The sequence below is a fragment of the Pleurodeles waltl genome, chromosome 4_1 (assembly GCF_031143425.1).
Source record: "Pleurodeles waltl isolate 20211129_DDA chromosome 4_1, aPleWal1.hap1.20221129, whole genome shotgun sequence".
NCBI lineage: Eukaryota > Metazoa > Chordata > Amphibia > Caudata > Salamandridae > Pleurodeles > Pleurodeles waltl.
The window spans coordinates 277,753,745-277,776,254 of NC_090442.1; the positions used below are offsets into that span (position 1 = coordinate 277,753,745).

The 22,510-nt window shown below is 41.3% G+C and overlaps 1 protein-coding gene across 2 annotated transcripts in view; it reads left to right on the forward strand.

Moving 5' to 3' along the window:
• ARFGAP3 (ARF GTPase activating protein 3) overlaps positions 1 to 22,510 on the forward strand; it is a 326,353-nt gene that overhangs the window by 222,239 nt on the left and 81,604 nt on the right. For both annotated transcript variants that reach the window (XM_069228315.1, XM_069228317.1), the window contains one exon: positions 8,698 to 8,838. In XM_069228315.1, coding sequence (XP_069084416.1) covers positions 8,698 to 8,838 — 141 coding nt within the window. The remainder of the gene's footprint in view (positions 1 to 8,697; positions 8,839 to 22,510) is intronic.

Genomic DNA, 22,510 nt, shown 5'->3' on the forward strand with positions numbered 1-22,510 from the left:
TCAGATTCCAGAACTTTCTGCCACAGAAATGTGAGGAACATGTGTTTTTTTTAGCCAAATTTTGAGGTTTGCAAAGGATTCTGGGTAACAGAACCTGGTCCGAGCCACACAAGTCACCCCTCCTTGGATTCCCCTAGGTCTCTAGTTTTCAGAAATGCACAGGTTTGGTAGGTTTCCCTAGGTGCCGGCTGAGGTAGAGGCCAAAATCTACAGGTAGTCACTTTGCTAAAAACAGCTCTGTTTTCTGTGATATGTCCACGTTGTGTTTTGGGGCATATCCTGTCGCGGGCGCTAGGCCTACCCACACAAGTGAGGTATCATTTTTATCGGGAGACGTGGGGGAACGCTGGGTGGAAGGAAATTTGTGGCTTCTCTCAGATTCCAGAACTTTCTGCCACAGAAATGTGAGGAACATGTGTTTTTTTAGCCAAATTTTTAGATTTGCAAAGGATTCTGGGTAACAGAACCTGGTCCGAGCCCCGCAAGTCACCCCTCCTTGGATTCCCCTAGGTCTCTAGTTTTCAGAAATGCACAGGTTTGGTAGGTTTCCCTAGGTGGCGGCTGAGCTAGAGGCCAAAATCTACAGGTAGTCACTTTGCTAAAAACAGCTCTGTTTTCTGTGATATGTCCACGTTGTGTTTTGGGGCATATCCTGTCGCGGGCGCTAGGCCTACCCACACAAGTGAGGTATCATTTTTATCGGGAGACGTGGGGGAACGCTGGGTGGAAGGAAATTTGTGGCTCCTCTCAGATTCCAGAACTTTCTGCCACAGAAATGTGAGGAACATGTGTTTTTTTAGCCAAATTTTGAGATTTGCAAAGGATTCTGGGTAACAGAACCTGGTCCGAGCCCCGCAAGTCACCCCTCCTTGGATTCCCCTAGGTCTCTAGTTTTCAGAAATGCACAGGTTTGGTAGGTTTCCCTAGGTGGCGGCTGAGCTAGAGGCCAAAATCTACAGGTAGTCACTTTGCTAAAAACAGCTCTGTTTTCTGTGATGTGTCCACGTTGTGTTTAGGGGCATATCCTGTCGCGGGTGCTAGGCCTACCCACACAAGTGAGGTACCATTTTTATCGGGAGACTTGGGGGAACATAGATTAGCAAAACAAGTACTATTGCCCCTTGTCTTTCTCTACATTTTTTCCTTCCAAATATAGGAGTGTGTGTAAAAAAGACATCTATTTGAGAAATTCCCTGTAATTCACGTTCTACTATGGTCACCCCGGAATTCAGAGATGTGCAAATAACCACTGCTCCTCAACACCTTATCTTGTGCCCTTTTTGGAAATGCAAAGGTTTTCTTGATAGCAATTTTTTACTCCTTATATTTCAGCAAATGAATTGCTGTATACCCGGTATAGAATGAAAACGCACTGCAGGGTGCAGCTCATTTATTGGCTCTGGGTTCCTCGGGTTCTTGATGAACCTACAAACCCTATATATCCCCGCAACCAGAGGAGTCCAGCAGACGTAACGGTATATTGCTTTCGATAATCTGACATTGCAGGGAAAAGTTACAGAGTAAAACGTAGAGAAAAATTGATGGTTTTTTCACCTCAATTTCAATATTTTTCTTTTTCAGCTGTTATTTTCTGTAGGAAACCCTTGTAGGATCTACACAAATGACCCCTTGCTGAATTCAGAATTTTGTCTACTTTTCAGAAATGTTTAGGTTTCTGGGATCCAGCATTGGTTTCATGACCATTCCTGTCACTGACTGGAAGGAGGCTGAAAGCACAAAAAATTGCACAAATGGGGTATGCCCCAGTAAAATGCCAAAATTGTGTTGAAAAATTGGGTTTTCTGATTCAAGTCTGCCTGTTCCTGAAAGCTGGGAAGCTGCTGAGTTTAGCACCGCAAACCCTTTGTTGATGCCATTTTCAGGGGAAAAACCACAAGCCTTCTTCTGCAGCCACTTTTTCCATTTTTTTTGAAAAAAACGAAATTTTCACTGTATTTTGGCCAATTTCTTGGCCTCCTTCAAGGGAACCCACAAAGTCTGGGTACCTCTAGAATCCCTAGGATGTTGGAAAAAAAGGACGCAAATTTGGCTTGGTTAGCTTATGTGGACAAAAAGTTATGAGGGCCTAAGCGCGAACTGCCCCAAATAGGCAAAAAAAGGCCCGGCACAGGAGGGGGAAAAGGCCTGGCAGCGAAGGGGTTAAAGGTTACCTGTCGGCCCTCTTGGCCTTTTCATGTTTGCTGAATCAACAATCCTTGTTCACATCACAGATTGTGATGTGTTTCTTGAAAGATGTACATCATCTAAGTCCACAGTAGGACTTAAATCTGTTGCTCACTTTTCTGATGTGTACCCCTTTTGAACCACTGCACAGTTGTCCATTGCACATACTCACTTTAAAAACTATCTTCCAGGTTACAATGACATCCTCTTGCAAAGTGAGTGAACTTGAGGACCTTTTGGTCCAGCCTCCCCACGCAATCTTTTTTCCAGAAAAACGTGTGTTAAGGACTTGAGCTGCATCCCTACAAAAATGTGTGTGAAAGCAGAAATATCAGCTATATTTTAGTTGCAGTGAACTAGATAGCGGATTTCATGCCATAGGTTGATGAACCAAAACAAATCTGCTTCAAAGAAAACGTCAGAGGCATCAAATAAATTATCAATCAATACTACAAACATCATTACTAAGACAATGAAAACCACACCATAATCAACGCTACCATGAATAACCACACCAGTTTATATAAAGTTAAAATGTTTATTTCCCTACATTAACAATGCTGAGGTCACGAATACTATTCTCAAAGTCAAAGTCAATTGATACATATAATGAAACAACATAGGTTGATTGAGTCGACAAATAAATCTAAGTTTGATCAATGCAATAAGAATTATTATTTCAATAGAAAATACACAAAACAATAGCAATAGGATAAGTGAGTAAGAGAAATTTAATACATTGAATCAACAGACGAAAAGTCAATGACCATTCATGAGTATGAGAGTAACACCTCACTAACCACTAATTAGCATTAACATGTTGGACTTCATGCAAAAAAATGTGGCAACATGAATGTAGAAAACATCCAGCTATGGCGCCATCACATTAAGCATCAGTTTGGTACTTGTAAACAAAAGACAAAGAACAAGACATTAATTTATACGATTATCCTAATAGAACAGCAAATGTCTCAGCTTCATCAAAAGGACAGCAGCGTCCGCTTCAAGACAGGAAAAGGGTATGGGGACGGTTTAGAATTTGGACCAGAAATTTACTAAACCATCAGAACATTTGTTCAGTATTGAGCAGATATAATAAACTCAGAAAATAATAAAATACCAGAATGTCAATAGACTGACTGGCAGAGCATGAAGTGTCAAAGTGCAAATCACACTAAGTATACGAAGCGAGGTCTCTGGAGACCAGGAAAGAATTGAACTAATGACAAATGCTGACTGACCATTAAATTAAACTTACTAAACTATTTTTCATTGGACAAAAACATTGCACGAAGATAGAGCATCCAATTACAAAAACATCAAATATTACAATTACACTAAAGATGATACAACAACTATTTGTAAGCCACTGATTGGCTCCTATTCTGTTGACGAAACTCAAACTAATACTAAATGTATTTTGCACAATTCCTTTTTTGGCTATGATCTATGGATCCAGTGTTTTAGCATCTTCCGAATACGCTGTTGCTGGACAGTAGTTACAAAGATATGAAAAATTGGAAGGACAGGGAGAAATTGTTATACTGGTCCAGTGCACATCCTCCCAAAATGAAGTACAAATAAGTAAGGTGCCCTGTTCCACTGAAGGACCACACATCAGAAAGGCACTCTTAAAAGTAGAAGACAGAGCCCTCACAAACCCAATGGGTGTCTTGCTTTATCATAGGGACTGCTCCTTGTCGGGCTGGCGCCACGTCTATCACACCTGTGAACATCAGGTAGACGAACAGCTAGTCTTGAGGTTCTCTAGGATGCCGAAGGGAAGGACTGTGCAGAAAAGGACCATTTCTCAGTGGAGAGCCCTCTGCATTAAAATATGTTCTACATTGGCTAAGAAGCAGCCTCCAAACTATTGACAATTCACCAAACGGCTCCATGTCTGAGGTTGCGGACAAATTCATGAAAACATTGTGGTACCAGACTTCCCACAAGAAATTCCCTTCTGGGTCAGTCCTCAGTAAGTGTCTGTGAGCATGGGTGGCACTTGCAGCAACTCTGTCACTTCCGGAGCAGAGCAGCATTGATGCAGTCTCTCACAGCACTGCCTGCCAGTGCACAGTAGCACTGCTTTATAATTTTTGGGTTCAAATTGATGACTGGGGCTAGTCACAAGGTTAGGAATTTATGGTTAGGTAGAGTATCCATCATTTTCAGTGCATGTTATGTATATTGTGTATATAGAATTTGAGCACAATAGCTGGAAATACAAAATTGATCTTTGTGCAGCCTTGAAGGTCTGGTTCTCTCAAAGAAAATTGATGACTTGTGTATGATTGCCCCTAAGTGCTAAGAGTCCATTGAGTGTGTGGAACTCTCTCATTCCATTTACAAGATTAAGGTTGCCATCATAGTAGCAGTACCTTTATTTTAGCTTTAGAGAAATAAATGAATGGGTGCTGTTGAGACTTTGTAAGATTTACCAGCTGTCAGCAGATTGCCACAATCTCATTAACCACACTTTCTAGAGAAGTACCCAACTACACCTTCATATGATTCTCCTTCTTATATCGCACTCTGGGAGCAGATTTCTCTAGCCTGGTGGAAAATGACAAATTATTCAGGGGGTTGATTTTATGAACATGGCAAATTGAAATTTTGTATAAACAGCTTGTGAATGAGACCACTGTTCTTCCCTTTGTGGAAACATTTTGCAATCCCCCTCATGGGTTTTGTGAAAAATCTAATACACGGCATGCTAGTCCCAGTACTGTTTTGTGGAAAATATGCGCTTCGCAAATTATCATTTCTAATTGACGAATCGTCTAGTACTGGTTCCTCACATAGTTCATGCAGCCTTTATCTAAAGGGGGGCTAATGTCGTGCCCCCTTTGCTTACTGATAGGAGGTCCAAGAGGGTCGATGCCCTGACAGAGAAGGCTCTTGCCTCTGGATCACTGCTGTTGTGTGAATGCTGGCAGTAATTTAGCTAGGTTCAAGTAGTTATTGTGACAGTAAGTAAAGAAGGCAGATGACCATTTCTCTGGATATATGGCATGGGTTTTGAAACTGATGACAGCTGATTACAAAAAGTCCTCCAAGCTTAGGTTTGTGTGTGATGGATTCACTTGACTTTGTTATGAGGGACAGGGACACTTCCTTGGTGTGAGGGGTCATTCAGTCCCAGATTGTTGGATCTTTGCCAGATGTCCAGCCACAGCCTTGAGTTGGCTCAATACTGGTGAAATTTAAATTCATTTGGCTGGCTCATTTGCTACTTCTATGGCTTTCTCAGCAGTGTAGATCAAGGTCTCCAACTCAACTGAGGATTACATTTCTTATGGCTTTGGTCAAGCAGCCCCAGTTTCTGGAGATTGGATAGTGTCTTTGGATATGCAGCACACATTCCAATGCTTTCAGCTCATAGGAAGTACCTGTGCTTCATAGTTGAAGGCAGTGAAGAGTCCCACTTTTTGACTTTAGGTGCCACAAGTGATGATTTTTAAGGCTGCACATCTTTGTTTGCAGGGACTGCAATTTTCTCTTACATAGAAGATTATCTTCTAAAGTATGTATACCATGTGAAGCCTTGACTTGTTCTCTAAACATCACTGATTGTTTTATTCAAAATTGAATTTTTCTCTTCTAAAATCTAAACATACCCCAATTAGGAGAGCTAAATTTATTGGCCTGTGGTAGAGAGTTCTGTGATGGAGCTTGGGCTAATGGCTGGGGGTCCACGATTCCATATTTGTATTGATAAGTTGGTTTAGGCAGGGCAATTTCTTTGACTAATAGGCATGATCTCTTACTTATGTGGGTGCCTGAGACATGGCTACAAATGAAATGTTTTCAGTATTTGCCGTGGGCTCCTATGACATCTGACCCATAACCTAAGACTGTTGCAAAATTATTTCTAAAGAAATCTGTTGAGAAGTCAGGTGTTTACTACTCAAGATTGTTTGGTTCAGGAAGCGGCTGCTGCCTCGGTGACAGATGAGTAGCACATGTAGAAGAGCTGAATGTGAGTGGCCTCTCTAATCTCTTGGAGATTAGGGTGAACCTATTTGTCTTGACCACTTTTTTTCCTCACATATACAAATCAATCTTATTTTGGTGTTTGACAGACAATACAACTACAATGCACTACATAAACAGCTATGCACATGATTCTTCATTCATGTTAGTCGTCTGGCAGGAAAAAGCAATGTTCATGCAGTTCTGTCATGAGGATTTCACGTGAGTGAATCACTCATCGCAGTGTGGCCTCAAATATATTGGATGGTTGGATTACTGCATCTTAGGGGGTCATTATGACCCTGGCGGTATTTGACCGCCAGGGCAAAAACGACGGGAGCACCGCCAACAGGCTGGTGGTGCCTCCCAGCGTATTTTGACCGCGGCGGTAGCGCTGCAGTCGCACCCTGCCATTTTAGCCCCGGCGGTGATAATCCGCCAGGGCAGCGCTGCACCGCCAGGAAGAGGCTGGTGGTAAGGGGACTCAGGGGGCCAGTTTTGCTCTTGGAAATTCCAGAAGAAGAGTGCTATGGGAGTTCTGGGATGAGATGCTGGCCCTTTTTTCTGGAGGTTCAATCTAGTCCATGACAACTGCCAAATGTTCCAATTATGTGTGACATGTACATGATTTCAGTGCGCTCATGTATGGCATTCCGTTACTTCTGTGGCCCGACGCCCAGGACTTATTATTTGGGGTCAAGGACAAGTAGGCCCAACAAGGACAAGAAGGCCCAACCCCCTGCAGCACAAAACCTTTGGCTGCCAGTTTAGTGGGAAGGGAACTGCAGGCAGTTGAGGTAATATTTGTGTCCATATGTTAATGGTGTTCGAACTTGTATTTAATTAATGCAAAGCCTTTATTATTAGGGTGAGCGCTCTAAATAAACGTTTAAGGTCACACTGCACTATTGACAGTGGTTCCAGTAAAAAAAAGTGTACATACATGTTTGAAAAGTTTAACAGTATAACTCTCTGATTAGATCCAAATGTTTGCTGAAGCTTGTAAGAAAGATTGATAATTATTTGCTTCCAAAATAAAATGTTCAGCAAGAAAATGCAAGTAGAAAAAAACGTTTTGAACATTACTTTGAAACTGTAGGTAGTATTTCTTTGAACCATCATTTAGTAAAATGTGTTGATGCATGCTAGTAATTCCAAAACATATTCATAATGCAACATCACTGTAACCATTTTCAACAAGATTATGGGAAGCAATGAAATAAACTAGCACTGGCAAACTCAACCTATCCGACATTGGTGGTCAGTCTTGCTTTTGTCAATGCATGTCTTGTTTTGACATGGCTCTTGTAACCATTTACTGTTGTGGAAGCTGCCAGACCCTCATTATTGTAACAAACATTAACCCCATAAAGCACGCATTGCCACAGTAGTTTCTGGCACTGAACAAACTACTTTGTGTACCAGTATGCTTCTTGTGGCAGAGCAGAATGCTATCACTCACAGTAAAGCCAGCCAATTGATAGAAAAACAGAATTTTAATAAAAACAAAATGTCTTGGTTGATGCCAGACCTAATTAGGGGCCCAATTCTTAAAGAAAGTCACAAAAGTGCACCCGTGGTATATGTCTTTGAATTATTGGCTTTCATGAATTCACAAGAAGTTACAGAAGTAGACCAGGAAATCATACTCCTAGAAAATATTTTCGAACTGTATTTTAGCATGAGCAAATATGCATGTATAGATTTGCAAATGAGACAATCTGTTGAGGGTTTACAAATTCACTTTCCCTCAAACCACTTTTTTTGCAGGATAACTTCTACTTCTGCCCTTGTCAGGAGTAAATTCCTAACTTTTCACATATGGGAAAAGATTAAAGAAAAGCTGGTGACAATCCTTAAATCGTGCAAATTAGTTGGTTTGAACAGACTTAAAGGCATTCCAGCCCTGGAACGTTTGCTTATTGCTTCCTCCAGCCCCAAGCTCTGGGTTTCAGGGAGCCTAGGTGCCACCTGAGCCCCATGTGAAAACTTCCATTCATTGGACTTGGTCTTGATGCAGTGTTCACAGGCTGTTTGGGGAACATTTGGCTCCCAAAATAGAACTACAGGTCCCAAGTGGTACAGGCGTAGAGGTGAAAGGGAAGAGAAAGGAGTAGTAAGACCACCAGTGCTGTGATAGCATGTAAAAAGTAAGCAGTATTTTTTTAACAATGTAGAAGTTAAAGAGAGAAAACTAAGTATAAAATAACAGATTTAACTAACAGAAATGTTTAAACATGTTGCTTTTAAAATGATCAGGCTATGTTCAGGAAGTTCAATATTGAAACCAAATGCTTGTGTTCCTTGTGAAATTGATGCATATTGCTTCTAATATCTCCTTTATGTCTATTGTAACATACTGTACTTATGATTGATGAGTAGAAGGCTTGCTCAGGGGACTGTGCAGTACCTAAGTATTTGGTCCAAGGGCTAAGGACACACTATTGCATGAGTTGAGTAAAAGATATCAAGTTCCATGTGTTGCACTTGCTGTCTACAAAATGCAGAGCTGTAGTGTAATGATTTTTATTTTTTCAGATATGGGGATGATTCTGAAGAATTCGGAAGTCGTTCTTTCAGCAAATGGGATGATAGTTCAGATCTTTTCTGGAAGAATGAGAGTAACAGCAAAGATTCAGACACCATTCTTTCTTCGAAACTAAGCAGCTATGATGAAAGGTATGGAGAATTTGAGATCTGGTCTTTTGGTCAAGTAACAACTCAGCATATCTGTGTTAATTACTACTGTGCAGTATAAGCACCAGCTCTGGAAAGAGACATTTAGTCAGGCAGTTAATCTGGTAAGTTAAACAGTTCTATCTTCTAATAAAATGTGCCTAAGAAGAAAAACTGAGAGTTGAGTTTCCTGTGGTGGCTTTAGTGTGTAAAAGTTGGAGACAATATGCCTTCAGCTCAGAATAAAGAATCTTGCACTTCAGTTGCATTTAACAGTGAAATGTGCAGGTAGTAACTTATTGTGATGTTAACAAGAGTTCATTTGTTCTTGACTTGAAACCATAACAAAATATGAAACCTTGAAAGCCATAAACAACTTGTGTGTTGTAGGTTGTATTTAAACCATGCTTCTCAAAAAGAGTTCTACAAGACCTGAAGTAATTCCTATGAAGTTGTGACCACTTGATGACGGTATGCGCTCTTAGTGGTAGGTAGTTTGACTCTGGTCCTCTGGATGAGATGTGATATTATGTCTGGTCTTTGAGACTGCTTCAGTTAACTAACCAGACTATTATTTTTTACAAAACAATTCCTACATAATATTTTTACGTAGAGGGGCATTTGTTCAGCGGGCTGGCTTCATTCACATTGTGCTTCTGCTGCACTACAGCACACTGCGTGGGGAAGTGGGTCGGCCCATTTAACCCTTAGGAGCCCTTCACTCTCAGCGATGGCACAGAACCTGTTCCCTTTGTTCACAACTGCCTAAAAATAGTTCCTACTCTTCAGTGGCAAAGCCGGTTAAAAGTTAGCATTTTTTTTTTTTTTTTTTTTTTTTTTTTTAATTACCTATAAGTACTGGCTAATTATTAAGCCTGCATTTCGTGTGCTCAGTTATTTATTTTCCCCTCCTTCCTAAAGCTGGTGTTATAAAGAGACACTGTGACTTTGTAGCTGCCCGAGTGCTTAATTAGTGCGGGTTTATATTTGTCTCCTTGACAAATAATAAAATACTTGGCACATCTGAAAGGGTTATTTAAAAAAAAAAAAAAGGAATGTTATTGTTCCCATTTGAAACCTATCAAATAAACTGAAATTCTTCAGGTACTATGATCTCTGTAATCTTAACTCCTCTGCACTGCTCACAACCTCACTCGTCACGGATGATATCACTAACGAGGGCATTTATGACTTTGCTGGGGACATTGGGCATTTATTTATAGGAGTTGATAGAGAGCATAAAAACTGGTCTCTTTAGAGCGCTACTAGGATAAGAGGAAGGAAACCATGTAGGAGAAGGCAGGGAGGATATTAACAAAAGAGCATGTGGTTCAAAACAGTATCAAAATAATGCAACCAGGACCTCGTGAAAGTCTTTACTCATTGGCCTTGCAATGAGGAGATGGGTTAAAGGTTCTGTGAACAGAATGGTTTTAAAGTCTTTCCTGAAATGGCAGTGGTTCTCTTGAATTCTCAATTCAGGTGACAGGATATTCCGTAGGCAAGAGCTTATATAGTTGAGTAGTTTACCTCAAAAAGCCTGACTGTTTTGGCAAGAGTTGGGTGCATTTATAAGAGTTGGTAGACCTAAAATTCTTAGGTTAGGCCCAGATTTGTGTAATGCTTTTAGGCACTGTACATACTATTTTGAACTTCATTCTTTAATGTATTGGGAGTCATTGAAGGTTCATCAGTGGTGGTGAGGATGTTTTGAGTCTTTTAAGGTGAATAAAATGTCTGGCTGATTGGTTTTGAATCCTTTGTAGTGTGAATTTGAGATTTTATTCCCAGCCCTGTATTTCAGCAGTAGCAGTACTCTAATTTGTGAAGTATCATTTTGTCTTGTAAGTTTGAGATGTTAGATCCAAAGGAATGGTGTAATATTTCTCAGTTTCGATAATTGTTGATTGGCATTCTTAACCACAAAACTTATCTAGGGGGGTCAAAAGGTGTTCTTGTTGAACATCATTCTCATTTGCACTTGGTGATAGTATAGGAGGGTGACTCAGTGTTGTTGATTCAATTTCTGTTCCTCTTCCTGGCCTCAAGCCCAATTGGTGATCGTGTAATAGATTGTTAGATTCCAGGTAGTCTTAAAGTTTTGGTGATTTCCTTTTTCAAAATTATGCTGTTGAACGGCAGATTGGCAATAGGTCTGAAGTTGCAATAGATGGTGCTGTCTGCAGTCGATCTTCCAAGCAGGTGAGTGACAAATGCTTGTTTTAGTATAGGTGGTACCCTTCCTTGTTGATTAGAAATGTTGATGATTTCAGTAATTCGAGGCACCAGTAAATGACATAACATCATCTTATCCAGTATTGGTATCTTTCATAGATTCATATGCTTGAATCTTCCCTGTCGCCTAAGTGGGAGTCCCACTTCGACGGGGAAGATTCAAGCAAGTGAATCTATGAAAGATACCAATACTGGATAACTGCAGTTACAGGTAAGTAACTAATTTCATACACTTAGCTGCACATAGAAAAGTGAGTATGTTTGACTCTCTAATATTCGTAACTGCTTTAGCTACTTGCATCAGGTCTTTAAGTCTGAAATTGTGAAAAAAGAAGTGCTAAGATGTTGTGCAATTGGTCCTGGAAAGTTGAACAGTTCATGGGTTCTATTTATATTGCTAAGACGTTTTGAAATTTACTCTTGATGACTTTTGATGTAGGAACAGAGTGAGGTTTAGGTACCTGCATAGTCTCATGGACTAGTGAGCTTTTCTGACAATGAAAAACCCAAAAGGTTCATATTTTATGTGTAGCATGATGCTTAACATTATACATAAATTGGACACATATTGTAGATTCATGGTGAAGTTCGTGAATTCTTATAAGAATGAGGAGTTATGTCCTGGTGATATGTAGAATGCTGCCATTGTGATATGTGTTGACATTGATTGTACAGATGGCAAAAAATGACCACTCCTCCACCTAATCATATGTTTGTTTTTGCACACAATTTTACGGTATTGGGTAAACAATTGATCTGTTAAAATGGGTGAGTCATCAGAGATGTGATTTCTGAGAGGGCGAAATTACTAATTTCCAGGAGGTTTTGGATGTCTGGAGAATGGTTTAACAGCTTTAATTGTGCTGATAGTTCCTATCTTTAATGCCATGTTCTAGGGGTGGATATTGATACAGAAACAGGTCACTGTAGTGCTTTCCTCTTATTTAGTTTCTAAGCACTAACATAACACAACAGAAATGCACTTCTGAGGTCAAAGAAGACTTTTATTGTTGTTATATGAATGACGAATTAGTAGCTTTCAAGTCCGCGTTAATCAAACAAAATATATCAGTTTGCAATATACACAGCAGGTTATATTTATAAGATATTGAATGCAAAGCAAAACAAATACTTCACCGTGTAGGAACTATTTACAGCTACATCTTTCTAAGGTCTGCAAGCTGATGACCCCTGTCAGCCGCGAGAAAGAGTTTCATCTACCCACACGGGATGCTGGCAGCTGGCGCCAAGCTCCAGCACGAGGTCCGGCAGATTCGAATCTGACTCTCTGCAGCCTGTTACATTTGTTACAAAGATGTGCCCCCTCCTCTCAGACCTGGGAAACTGAGCAAGCCTTTTGGAGACTGGCCAGGTCTCCAAGACTACTCCCGTTCCCAAGCTCAAGCGAAGGAAAAACAACGCCCATGTACTCTCTCTTATCAGGTCTAGTCTACTGTGAGAGCAAAACATCTTGGTTCTCTGGTGCAAAAACACAGCTTGGAAAAATACAGCTTGGATTCTCAACTGCAATGTCTAACTCCACGTTAAAGGCAATGGGCAGCTAACCTAAATATCAAATGCAATGTCATGTTAAAGGCAATAGGCAGCTAACCTAAATATCAAATGCAATGTCTAGTGTCATGTCAAAGCCAATAGGCATCTAAGCTGAATACAAAATGCAATGTCTTATATCATGTCAAAGCCCATAGGCAGCTGAGCTGAATATAAAATGCAATGTATAATATCATGTCAAAGCCAATAGGCAGCGGAGCTGAATACAAAATGCAATGTCTAATATCATGTCAAAGCCAATAGGCAGTTAAGCTGAATATCATGTCAAAGCCAATAGGCAGTTAAGCTGAATACAAAATGCAATATATAATATCATGTCAAAGCCCATAGGCAGAATATCTAATAGCATGTCAAAGTCAATAGGCAGAATACAGAATGTAATGGCTAATGCAATGTCAAAGCCCATAGGCGGCTAAACTGAATACAGAAAGTAATGGCTAATGCCATGTCAAAGCCAATAGGCACAATACAGAATGTAATGACTAATGCAATGTCAAAGCCCATAGGCGGCTCAACTGAATACAGAAAGTAATGGCTAATGCCATGTCAAAGCCAATAGGCACAATACAGAATGTAATGACTAATGCAATGTCAAAGCCCATAGGCGGCTAAACTGAATACAGAAAGTAATGGCTAATGCCATGTCAAAGCCAATAGGCGGCTCAACTGAACAAAACATACCATGTGCTACTGGTGAACATTGAGCAACTAATATGCGCAGTGGTGAAACACAAAGTCATTGGTCAAAACAAAACTTATCAAATGGCAGGACAGTCACTCTGTGATTGGGTACAAGGAATAGGAATAACGGGGGAGCAAGGTCTACTGGGTATGAAATATATCACATGAGGGCCTAGATGGCTGCAGAGAAGAATTTCCCGATAGTGAAGATGTCTGAAACTAATAACAGAAAATGAAATCAAAGGGCCTAACACCTCTCAAAAACTGAACTTTTTAGAGTTTATTTTGTGACGCACTTAGGAGTTATCGGAAAGCTTATAAATGCCCTGAGTTTGACTACACTCACCTTCCCACTTCGACAGGGAAGATTCATGCATGTGAATCTATGAAAGATACCCCAATATTGGTCTTTGGAGTTACACTGTATGCTGTTAGTGGTAGGACAACAAGATATTGTGTCGTTGAATGTTTAAGGCTCACCATTGAAGAGCTGAGGCAACAATGATTTTCAAAAACTTGGATCATGATGGTTGATTTCAGATACCTTTGTGGGTGTTGGTTGGAATGAGGCATGTCCATCTCTCTCTTTTGAGGCAATCTTAACCATTAAAGCTGAGGCAGAGTGGAATTACAGCTCGTAATATGTGTTTATTATTTTTTTTAAGTGACTCTCTGGAGAGTAGGTTAAATTTAAAATGTGGTAACTCTCTGACAACAATTCAGTGGTTGGCATTCTAGTTGTATGTACAAGAGGCAATTGACAAGAATTCAGTATAGCTGCCAACTCTGGGTAACCAGTGAGTCAGTTTAGAACCAAAGGATATAAAGAAGAGACTGTTGTTTCAAGATGGCGACCATCCTTGGGCAATTAAACTGGAAGGTTGGTATTCTAGGTGTTGGCAGGAACCCTGCTAAGATCTGACTGTTGATGACAATTTGAAAGCCAGAAGGAGCGTGCATTCCACCTCCATGCGGACTGCACTTCTGCCAGCCACCCTTCGTTCACAACAGTTTGTGAGATGTCACGGCTAAAGGACTTGCTTGAGTCCAGCAGATGGGTGTTTTTGCCCCATCAAAAAGATGCAAACATTTGTGCTGAGCCAAAATAACTATCCTCAGCTGTGAGGAGTTGTTATCTGTCATGTGAGGAACTGCTCTTGGATGAGAGAAATAGAAGGTGCAGCCTTATGCTGTAGTGTGGCTATGAGGCCAGGAAAGTGGATTGCGCTTTGCTGGCCAGGCATGTGATTGTCACTTTTCACCAATCTACCTGTCTGGTGCTGACTCGCAGATGCCTCCAGCCACATATTCTGTTTGAGAATGATGCGATTGAGGAGTATGTGGAGATTCTGGTTGGCAGCAGTACCCTTGGCTGGAGATCAGTGGACAGTTGAAAGCAGAGTTGAGGGAAACAAGTTTGATGGCAAGAAGGCGGTGCAGTTGGGCAACAGCCTAGTGCGTCAAAGTGTGGCAAATGTATTCAGAATTATCAATGAAGACTCAGCACTTTTTTCTCATTATGCAAAATACTTGAAGAATCTTTTGGCCGCACTGTATTGCGTTGGATGAAGGAGAGTTAAATTCAGTTGATGTTAGAGTATTCTGTTGGCTTTAACAGTTGTATCAAGGACGGAATAAGGAGACAAGTGGGAAGGCTACCAGTCATTTGACCATCCCATTATATTTGGCATAGTTGATCATTTCATTCTCCAATATTGGGGTACATTTCATAGATTCAAATGTTTGAATCATTCCTTATCATCGAATTGGGAGTCCCACGGTACAATAGTAAGCAGTATATATCAGTCTAATATGCTGCAAAGAGAATGCAGAGTTCATCTTACAGCCCATCTAAGTCATTTTCAAAAAGGTACCAAAGTTGACCAATGACCAATCAGGCGACAGCACCCTTTGGAACACTTCCAGCAGAGGCATCTTCCCTCAGATTTTCACTACACATTGTATGTAAGGGAGTCTTCCTGAGCTCTGCTCAGTTTCTTCAGGTATCCTGATCTTTAGGCATCTGTTTCATCACCAGTGTATCAGAACTGGTTAAAAATGACTTTTCTGGTTGTTTGTACTTGTGGCAAGAAAAGACTGCATTCAGAAGACCCTCATGATGAGTGTATATGTTGTCTTCACCCATCACATAAGGTGAGTGATTGCAAGATATGCATAACTGTCCCCTCAAAAACTCTCAAAGATCATGAAGGAAGACTTTTAATATGGCTCCAGAAGGCTCAAATCTAGAACTAATGTTTCTGACGGATATGGTAGTGAGTACCCCACCTCCTCGCCAACTCCCAAGAAGAGGGAAAGATCTAGGCATCATTCCCCTCATTATACAAGAAAACCCTTAAAAACCCATCATGGATCTGCAGAAGATGAAAAACGTAAGAGGGTATCTTCTAACTCAAAAGCTGAGGCCTCTACGCCTTCTTCTGCCCTTCTGTTCAAGCCTAAATCTTCCTCAGAACCAGTTTGGGGGAAAAAAAAAAGAAAAAAAAATCACTGTTAAAATATTGCTGTTAACACCAAAAACCTTAAAGCCATCATTGACAATGGTGATTGGGAGCCCGACAATGCTTTCACCATCTCCATCCACTCCGTCGACGACTACATCGACAGTATTGGCAATGACGATGACCACTTTATAGACGATGATTACAAAGTCAAGGAGATCCATCGTTTCAACAACGATGGTCAATTCCACTAAGACTACCAACAGCATTGATGATGGTATCTCAGTTTGTACCACCGTCGATGAACGTGTCGTTGACGACACAGTGGACTACCACTTTGTCAACGACACCGTTGACTCTGCAAATTTTAGGAAAATCCACCTCTCATTAGTAAAATGGAACAAAAGTCCAGCCACATCATTATTGCCTTCATTGTCGAACACCTTGTTGACGGCTGCCTTCTCACCACAGTGTTTCCATGCTGATTTCACATTGCCTGCTGGAGTATCTCCCCTTGTACCCAGCCATTTGTTGGATATCCAGGACTCTAATGACAAACAAGGAATGTTTGGAACAGCACAGAGTCCCTCTGAATTACATACAAAGTAAAAAGATGAGGAGGAAAAAGATAACCTTGAACATGTATACTAGAGTCACCATTATCTAAGACAATACCAATAATATCCCCCTCCTCTGCCACCACCAGACCTGGTCCAAGTTCCCGCAACTCAAGTGCAAGATTTACAAGGTATGCTGCAAGATTATTACAAGCACTTCCCAACGCCAGCTGCAGCACAACCACCATCATCAGCAGCACTGCCTCATACATCTCCAGAACATCTTCCTCCATCTGCTACTCCTAGGATGACTCCGCAATCATGTATTGTTTTGCCACCTCAAGACGACCCTTCTTCATCGGACAGTGATGATGTCAACGATGAAGGAGACGGGGAGGAAATCGAGATAACTTGACAACTTCACCACAAACAGTGAATGGGATGATTATCTCATCTGACAACCTCCCCTCCACCACCCCAAAAAGCAGATTCTATGCCTGCAGATATTGGTGGTTTCCACATGTTGATGGAGAGAGCAGCAAAGCGTTTTCAACTGCCCCTCACTATTAAGCAGGCAGACTACTTTCTATATGATTTCAAGGACCAATATAGAAAGGTGATCAGAGCAATTCCAATTGTTGTTTATATATGGGAGGAAGGAGTTAAAATTATGAAGACACAGGTCACTGTTACTGCTGTCCTTCCTAGCATAGAAAAAAAGTATAAGGCTCCAGTGGACTCACCTGCTTGCTTGCACCTGAAGCCTGATTGGGTGATTTCTCAGGTCTCACAACGAAGGTCGAAGAATCTTTCCACTCCAATAACATCTCCGGCGGACAAAGAGGGTACACGTTTGAATAACTTTGACAAGCAATTCACTGTGATTTTGGGTGCAACTGTCCACGCAGCAAAGTCCCTGGCTATTCTGGAGCATTATGATCGCCAAATGTGGTTGGACATTGCCTCGTATCTAGATCTCTTGCCGGATGATAAGAAATCAGAAACCATGCATATTCTACAGGAGCGTGAAAGAGCAGCATCCGAGATTATCAACTGCACAGTGGACATTGCATCCATTGGCTTCCGCCAGTTGGCAGGTGTGGCTGTGCTTCGACGTCAAGTTTGGCTTAGAGCCACGTCGTTAGGCCCAGAAGTGCAAACCAAGATCATCAGTATGCCTTTTGATGACGACTCCTTGTTTGGGAAGCACGCCGATGATGCCCTGCAATCCACAAAGATGGACACCGAGACAGCTAGATTCCTCGGAACACTCCAATACCGCAAGACTCCTTTTCACAGCTCACATGGCAGCAGGTCATATTCGTATCCTGGGGGAATACAAAAGATACCAGCCGCAATCATATTAGCAACCCTTTCGACCTGCCTATCAGCAGCATCAAACTTATCGACCTCCACCATCGCAGCCTGTTCCAGACAGCCAAGACAAAAGCAGACAGTTTCCTCCAGAGACACCACTAGGAAACAGTGGCAGTTTCAAAGTGCAGGCTATATCCCCTTTTCAACATCCAGTGGGTGCCAAAATCTCCCTTTATTTACAACAATGAAGCAAAGTAACTACAGACAGGTGGGTCTTAGACAGCATCGAACATGGCCATACTCTGGAATTCACTCAATTTCTTCTTCGCCAGGAAGTTGTAGCCATGTTATCAAAAGGAGCCATAGAATATGTTCCACATTCCCAGAAAGGAAAGGTATTTTACTCCTGTTTTTGCCTCTTTAAGAAGAAATCAGGGGAGTGGTGTCCCATCCACGACCTAAGGGAACTCAACAGTTACCTGAAGAAACAATCATTTTCTATATGTTTTCCCTACAAGAAATTCTCCAGCTTCTCAATCACGGAGATTTTCTTACAAGTTTGGACCTCCAGGATGCCCATCCATCCTAGCCATCGCACATTCCTCAGGTTTTCAGTAGGCGGCACTCACTATCCCTGGTTGATAAAGGCTCCATCTTCCCAGCAGGCGTCAAGGGATACTGCGAGGTGTCTTTATCTTTTTCAAACACTGGCTCTTACAGTACGTTTTCAGAAGTCTTTACTTCCACAAGGATAACATTACTGGGAGCCACTCTCAACACATTACTCGACAAGGTATTGTAGTCTGTAGACAGACAGCAAAAATCTCCACTCTGGCTCACCTGCTCTTGAGAAGAGAGTGCGCTTCAGTTCGCCTAATCAAGTCTCTTTTGGGCTTGATGTCTTCAGCCATTTTCTTAATAACTGATGTTGGTTTCAGGGTGCGACCTTTCCAAGAGCAATTGGAAGCCCATTGGATCCATTCAGAAGGCAGCTTTGTCCTCGTGAACATCACGCCTGTCATGAAGGCAGCTCTTCCCTGGTGGACAAACTCAAACAGCCTCTCAGCGATGCTGACTTTCCTTCCTCCTGTCTTCAAATACATCATTACAACAGATGCTTCTCTAGAAGGATGGGAAGCTGATTTACACAATCTGGAGATTCAGGGCAAATGGACCCTAGCACAGATGAAGCTGCATATCAACTTCCTACAACTTGGAGCAATCTCACTGGCTTTTCAAACTTTTCTGCCAAGAGTTCAAGGTTCTGCTGTGTTGATAAGAACAGACAACACAAAGGGTATGCTTTACCTCAAAAAGCAAGGAGGTAGACATTCCAAGATTCTGTCCCAAGAAGCTCAAACCATCTGGCGCTGGGCACTACGACATCAAGTGACCTTAAGGGCAGAACATCTCCCTGGAGTAAAAAACTCTCTGGCAGACAACTTGAGCAGAACATCCCAGAGTTGTCCCAAATGGGCTTTGAACCAACTGTTTCTAGACACTGTCTTTCAGCAATGGAGCATGCATCTGGATCTGTTTTTATTGCAGTACAACAAGAAATGCTGGTTTTATGCCAGCTTTTACCCACAAAAAGTATCCTGGGGGAATGCCCTTTCAGTGCAATGGTCCTGGATCTATGCCTACACTTTTCCCACAATTCCACTGACCCTCAAACCGGAACCATGCCAGTTGGTCCTCATAGCCCCTCAGTGGCCGAAACAACACTAGTTTACGGAGCTACTCATGCTGTCGATGGGCAGCCACTTTTAACTCAAGCCTCAACTGAACTTGTTGTCGATGAACAATCACCAGGTCCTCCACCCAGACCTGCCTTCGCTGCACTTATCAGCTTGGCTCCTGAGCACAATGAGCTAAAGCACCTAGACCATCCAGAGGATTGCTGGAGTATTCTTGCACAAGCTGCAGCTCAGTTTACCAACAAAAGATATTGCCTCAAATGGAAGCATTTTAGTATTTGGTATGAAAAATCTAATATGCATCCTATCACGTCTCCTCCTGAACAGGTGTTACTGTATTAGCAATTGCTAGCTAAATCTGCCTTAACTCACTCCAGTGTCAGAATGCATTTGGCCGCTATTTCCAGATATAGATGAGCTGTGGGATCTCTTCCTTATGGTCACACAGATTAATCATTCAATTTCTTAAAGGACCTTTCAGGGCATTTTCACTAATACAATCTTCACCACCTGCACAGCAACTTAACCATCTGTTGTCCCAATTGATTAAACATCCATTTGAACCATTTTAGCCCTTACTTCTGCTATGCGAGTAAGCGAAATTCAAGCATTCACTATCAGGAGACTCTTCCTACAATTCAAAAGCAACATGGAAATTCTCCATGTCAAGAGATGTCTGGAAGTTTTACGTGCAATGAAATAAAGATATCTGCACTACTAATTAGCTCTCTGTGGCCTACGGCAACAACAATAAAGGCGGACCAGTCTCTAAGCCTACCATAGCAAGATGAATATCATGTACGATCTAGTTTTGCCACTCTACTGTGGGCAGGCCTTGACGACAGAAAACGAAAGTGCACACTACTAGAGCAAATGTCACAACAACAGCTTTATTTATTGGGGTGTCCATTGAAAATATATGCTGTGCTGCAGCATTAAGAGCAAGCACACCTTTACCCAGCATTGCTGTTTGGATGCAGCGCATTCTTTTGATACAGCCGTGGGTCAAGCAGTACTTAGGCATCTTTTCCAATAGAGTCTGATTTAAAAAAAAAAAAAAAAAAAGTGTGTGTGTGTATATATATATATGTATGTATGTGTGTGTGTATATATATATATATATAGTTATACCAACCGTTCACTATTATATTCAGGTCTACTTTTGACTTTTGTTAAGTATTGCTCTGCTAGCTATTCTGATTCAAGCTGGTGAGTCTATGAAAAATACCCCAATCCTGGAGAAAAAATGTGGTACTTGCCCAGAACTCCCGTTCTCCAATATTGGTATCTTTCATAGATGCACATGCAACCCACCCTCCTCCCTTTAGAGGCTGTCTTTCTTAGCCGGTGAGGTATTTCCCACTAGTGCTTAGAAAATCTGAGGGAAGATGCCTCTGCTGGGAGTGTTCTAAAAGGTACTGTTGTCTGATTGGTTTGGTCCTTTTTTTTTTCTTTTTTTTTTTTAAAGGACATAGATAGGCTATAAGATGAACTCTGCATTCTTTTTGCAGCCTATTAGACTGATATATACTGCTTACTATTGTACAGTGGGACTCCCACTTCGACTGGGAATGATTCAAGCTTGTGAATCTATGAAAGACACAAATACTGGAGAAAGAGAGTTTACAGGTAAGTAACACATTCTTTACTTCATATGCAGAAGAATTTGACACTGTCATGACATCACAGTCGAGTGTCACTATGAAAAGGTTTTGTGCATCATCACTGGTTATTCGTCCCATTTCACACCAAGAAAAATTCTCTAGTTGTGTATACTTAGATACATTTGAGGAATAAATTAAGAGGCACATGTAGTTTAAGTGAATGTAGATGTATGCTTCATATAAATGTGCCCCTACTCACAGCTCTGTTGATAGGGCCAATGTTGGCTGGAAAGACACATTTCTTAAAAGCTTTCCTCAATGGAAAATAAAAAATATAGCATGCTACAGGGTGCGTGTGAGAGATAGAGATCTGGGATAATGGTAAGTGGGTTGAACTATCTTGCATATATCCTCACACAGCCTTTTCATTGCAAAAAACAAGATGTATTAAGAGAGGGGTGAGCTATTTGGATAGTCTGAAGGACTAGAGTCTAAATGGGAAATCTGTAAATGTTCTCTCTAGCTCTCACATAAAACGGACTTCTAGGTGCTAAAATGTTAACACCGAAAAGATATTTTCATTTGAAAAGAATCCCTAAACCATGCACAATCCTCTGTATGTCATAGCCTTTTGAACAGGCCCAAGCAAAAATGTCTTCAGATGTAAACTGATATTAATAAGGGGTAACCTTTGGTAGCTAGGCCTGAACTATCTTCAGAAACAAATAGGTGTTTTGAGTAACAAATTTACCAAATAGATCACATTCAATTTAATTTTTCAATAAGTTAATTTGCAGTTTAAACCATATATAAACATCAGTCAGGCCTATAAAAATTTAATTAAATGATATTTGCCATATTTTTACATGAACAGCAGTTAAAACATCTGTAACCATCTGTATAGCTTTTTGCATCGCACACCTGTTCTGATAGAGATTCCTAACCACAGATTCTTCACCTTGGAATATTCCACAGTCGTGAGACTGGATCCAGAACACTTTGAAGCAGTACTCCTGCATGCTGGGAGGTGGTGTCTGGGGCTCCACATCAACATCTTCTGTTGTGATAGGGACATGCGCTGGCCACTCTTGTGTGCTGACATCAGTTCCTTAATTTCCGCACCTACAAATACTGATGTGGAGCTCCCTTGGTCTTGCTGGCACTGATTTTTCCAGAGTGTTTCTAAGTTTTTTTGGAACCATATTATACCAGTATGCAAGGGACATGTCCCCAACAGATCAACACTGTTTAAGCCTTGTGAGAATGTCACAGGTAGATGTCTGTCCCAGACCATCACTTGGTCTGTCTGTGGTGTTTGGGGTAGTCTTATGATTCTCGACCGCAGATGCACCTGAAAGCTATGTGGGACCAGGAGATTAAGTTTATCAATGCTTTAAACCTAAAGACCCCTCGTCAGTCAAAGTTGCAGGACAGAGCCAATCTCAATCCAGCGACCAGCCTCCAGAGAACTTGTTGGCTACGTCCTGTTTGTCACAAGACATCATCCAAACCAGATTCATCCCCTTTGCGCCACCCCTAGCTCTCCTACA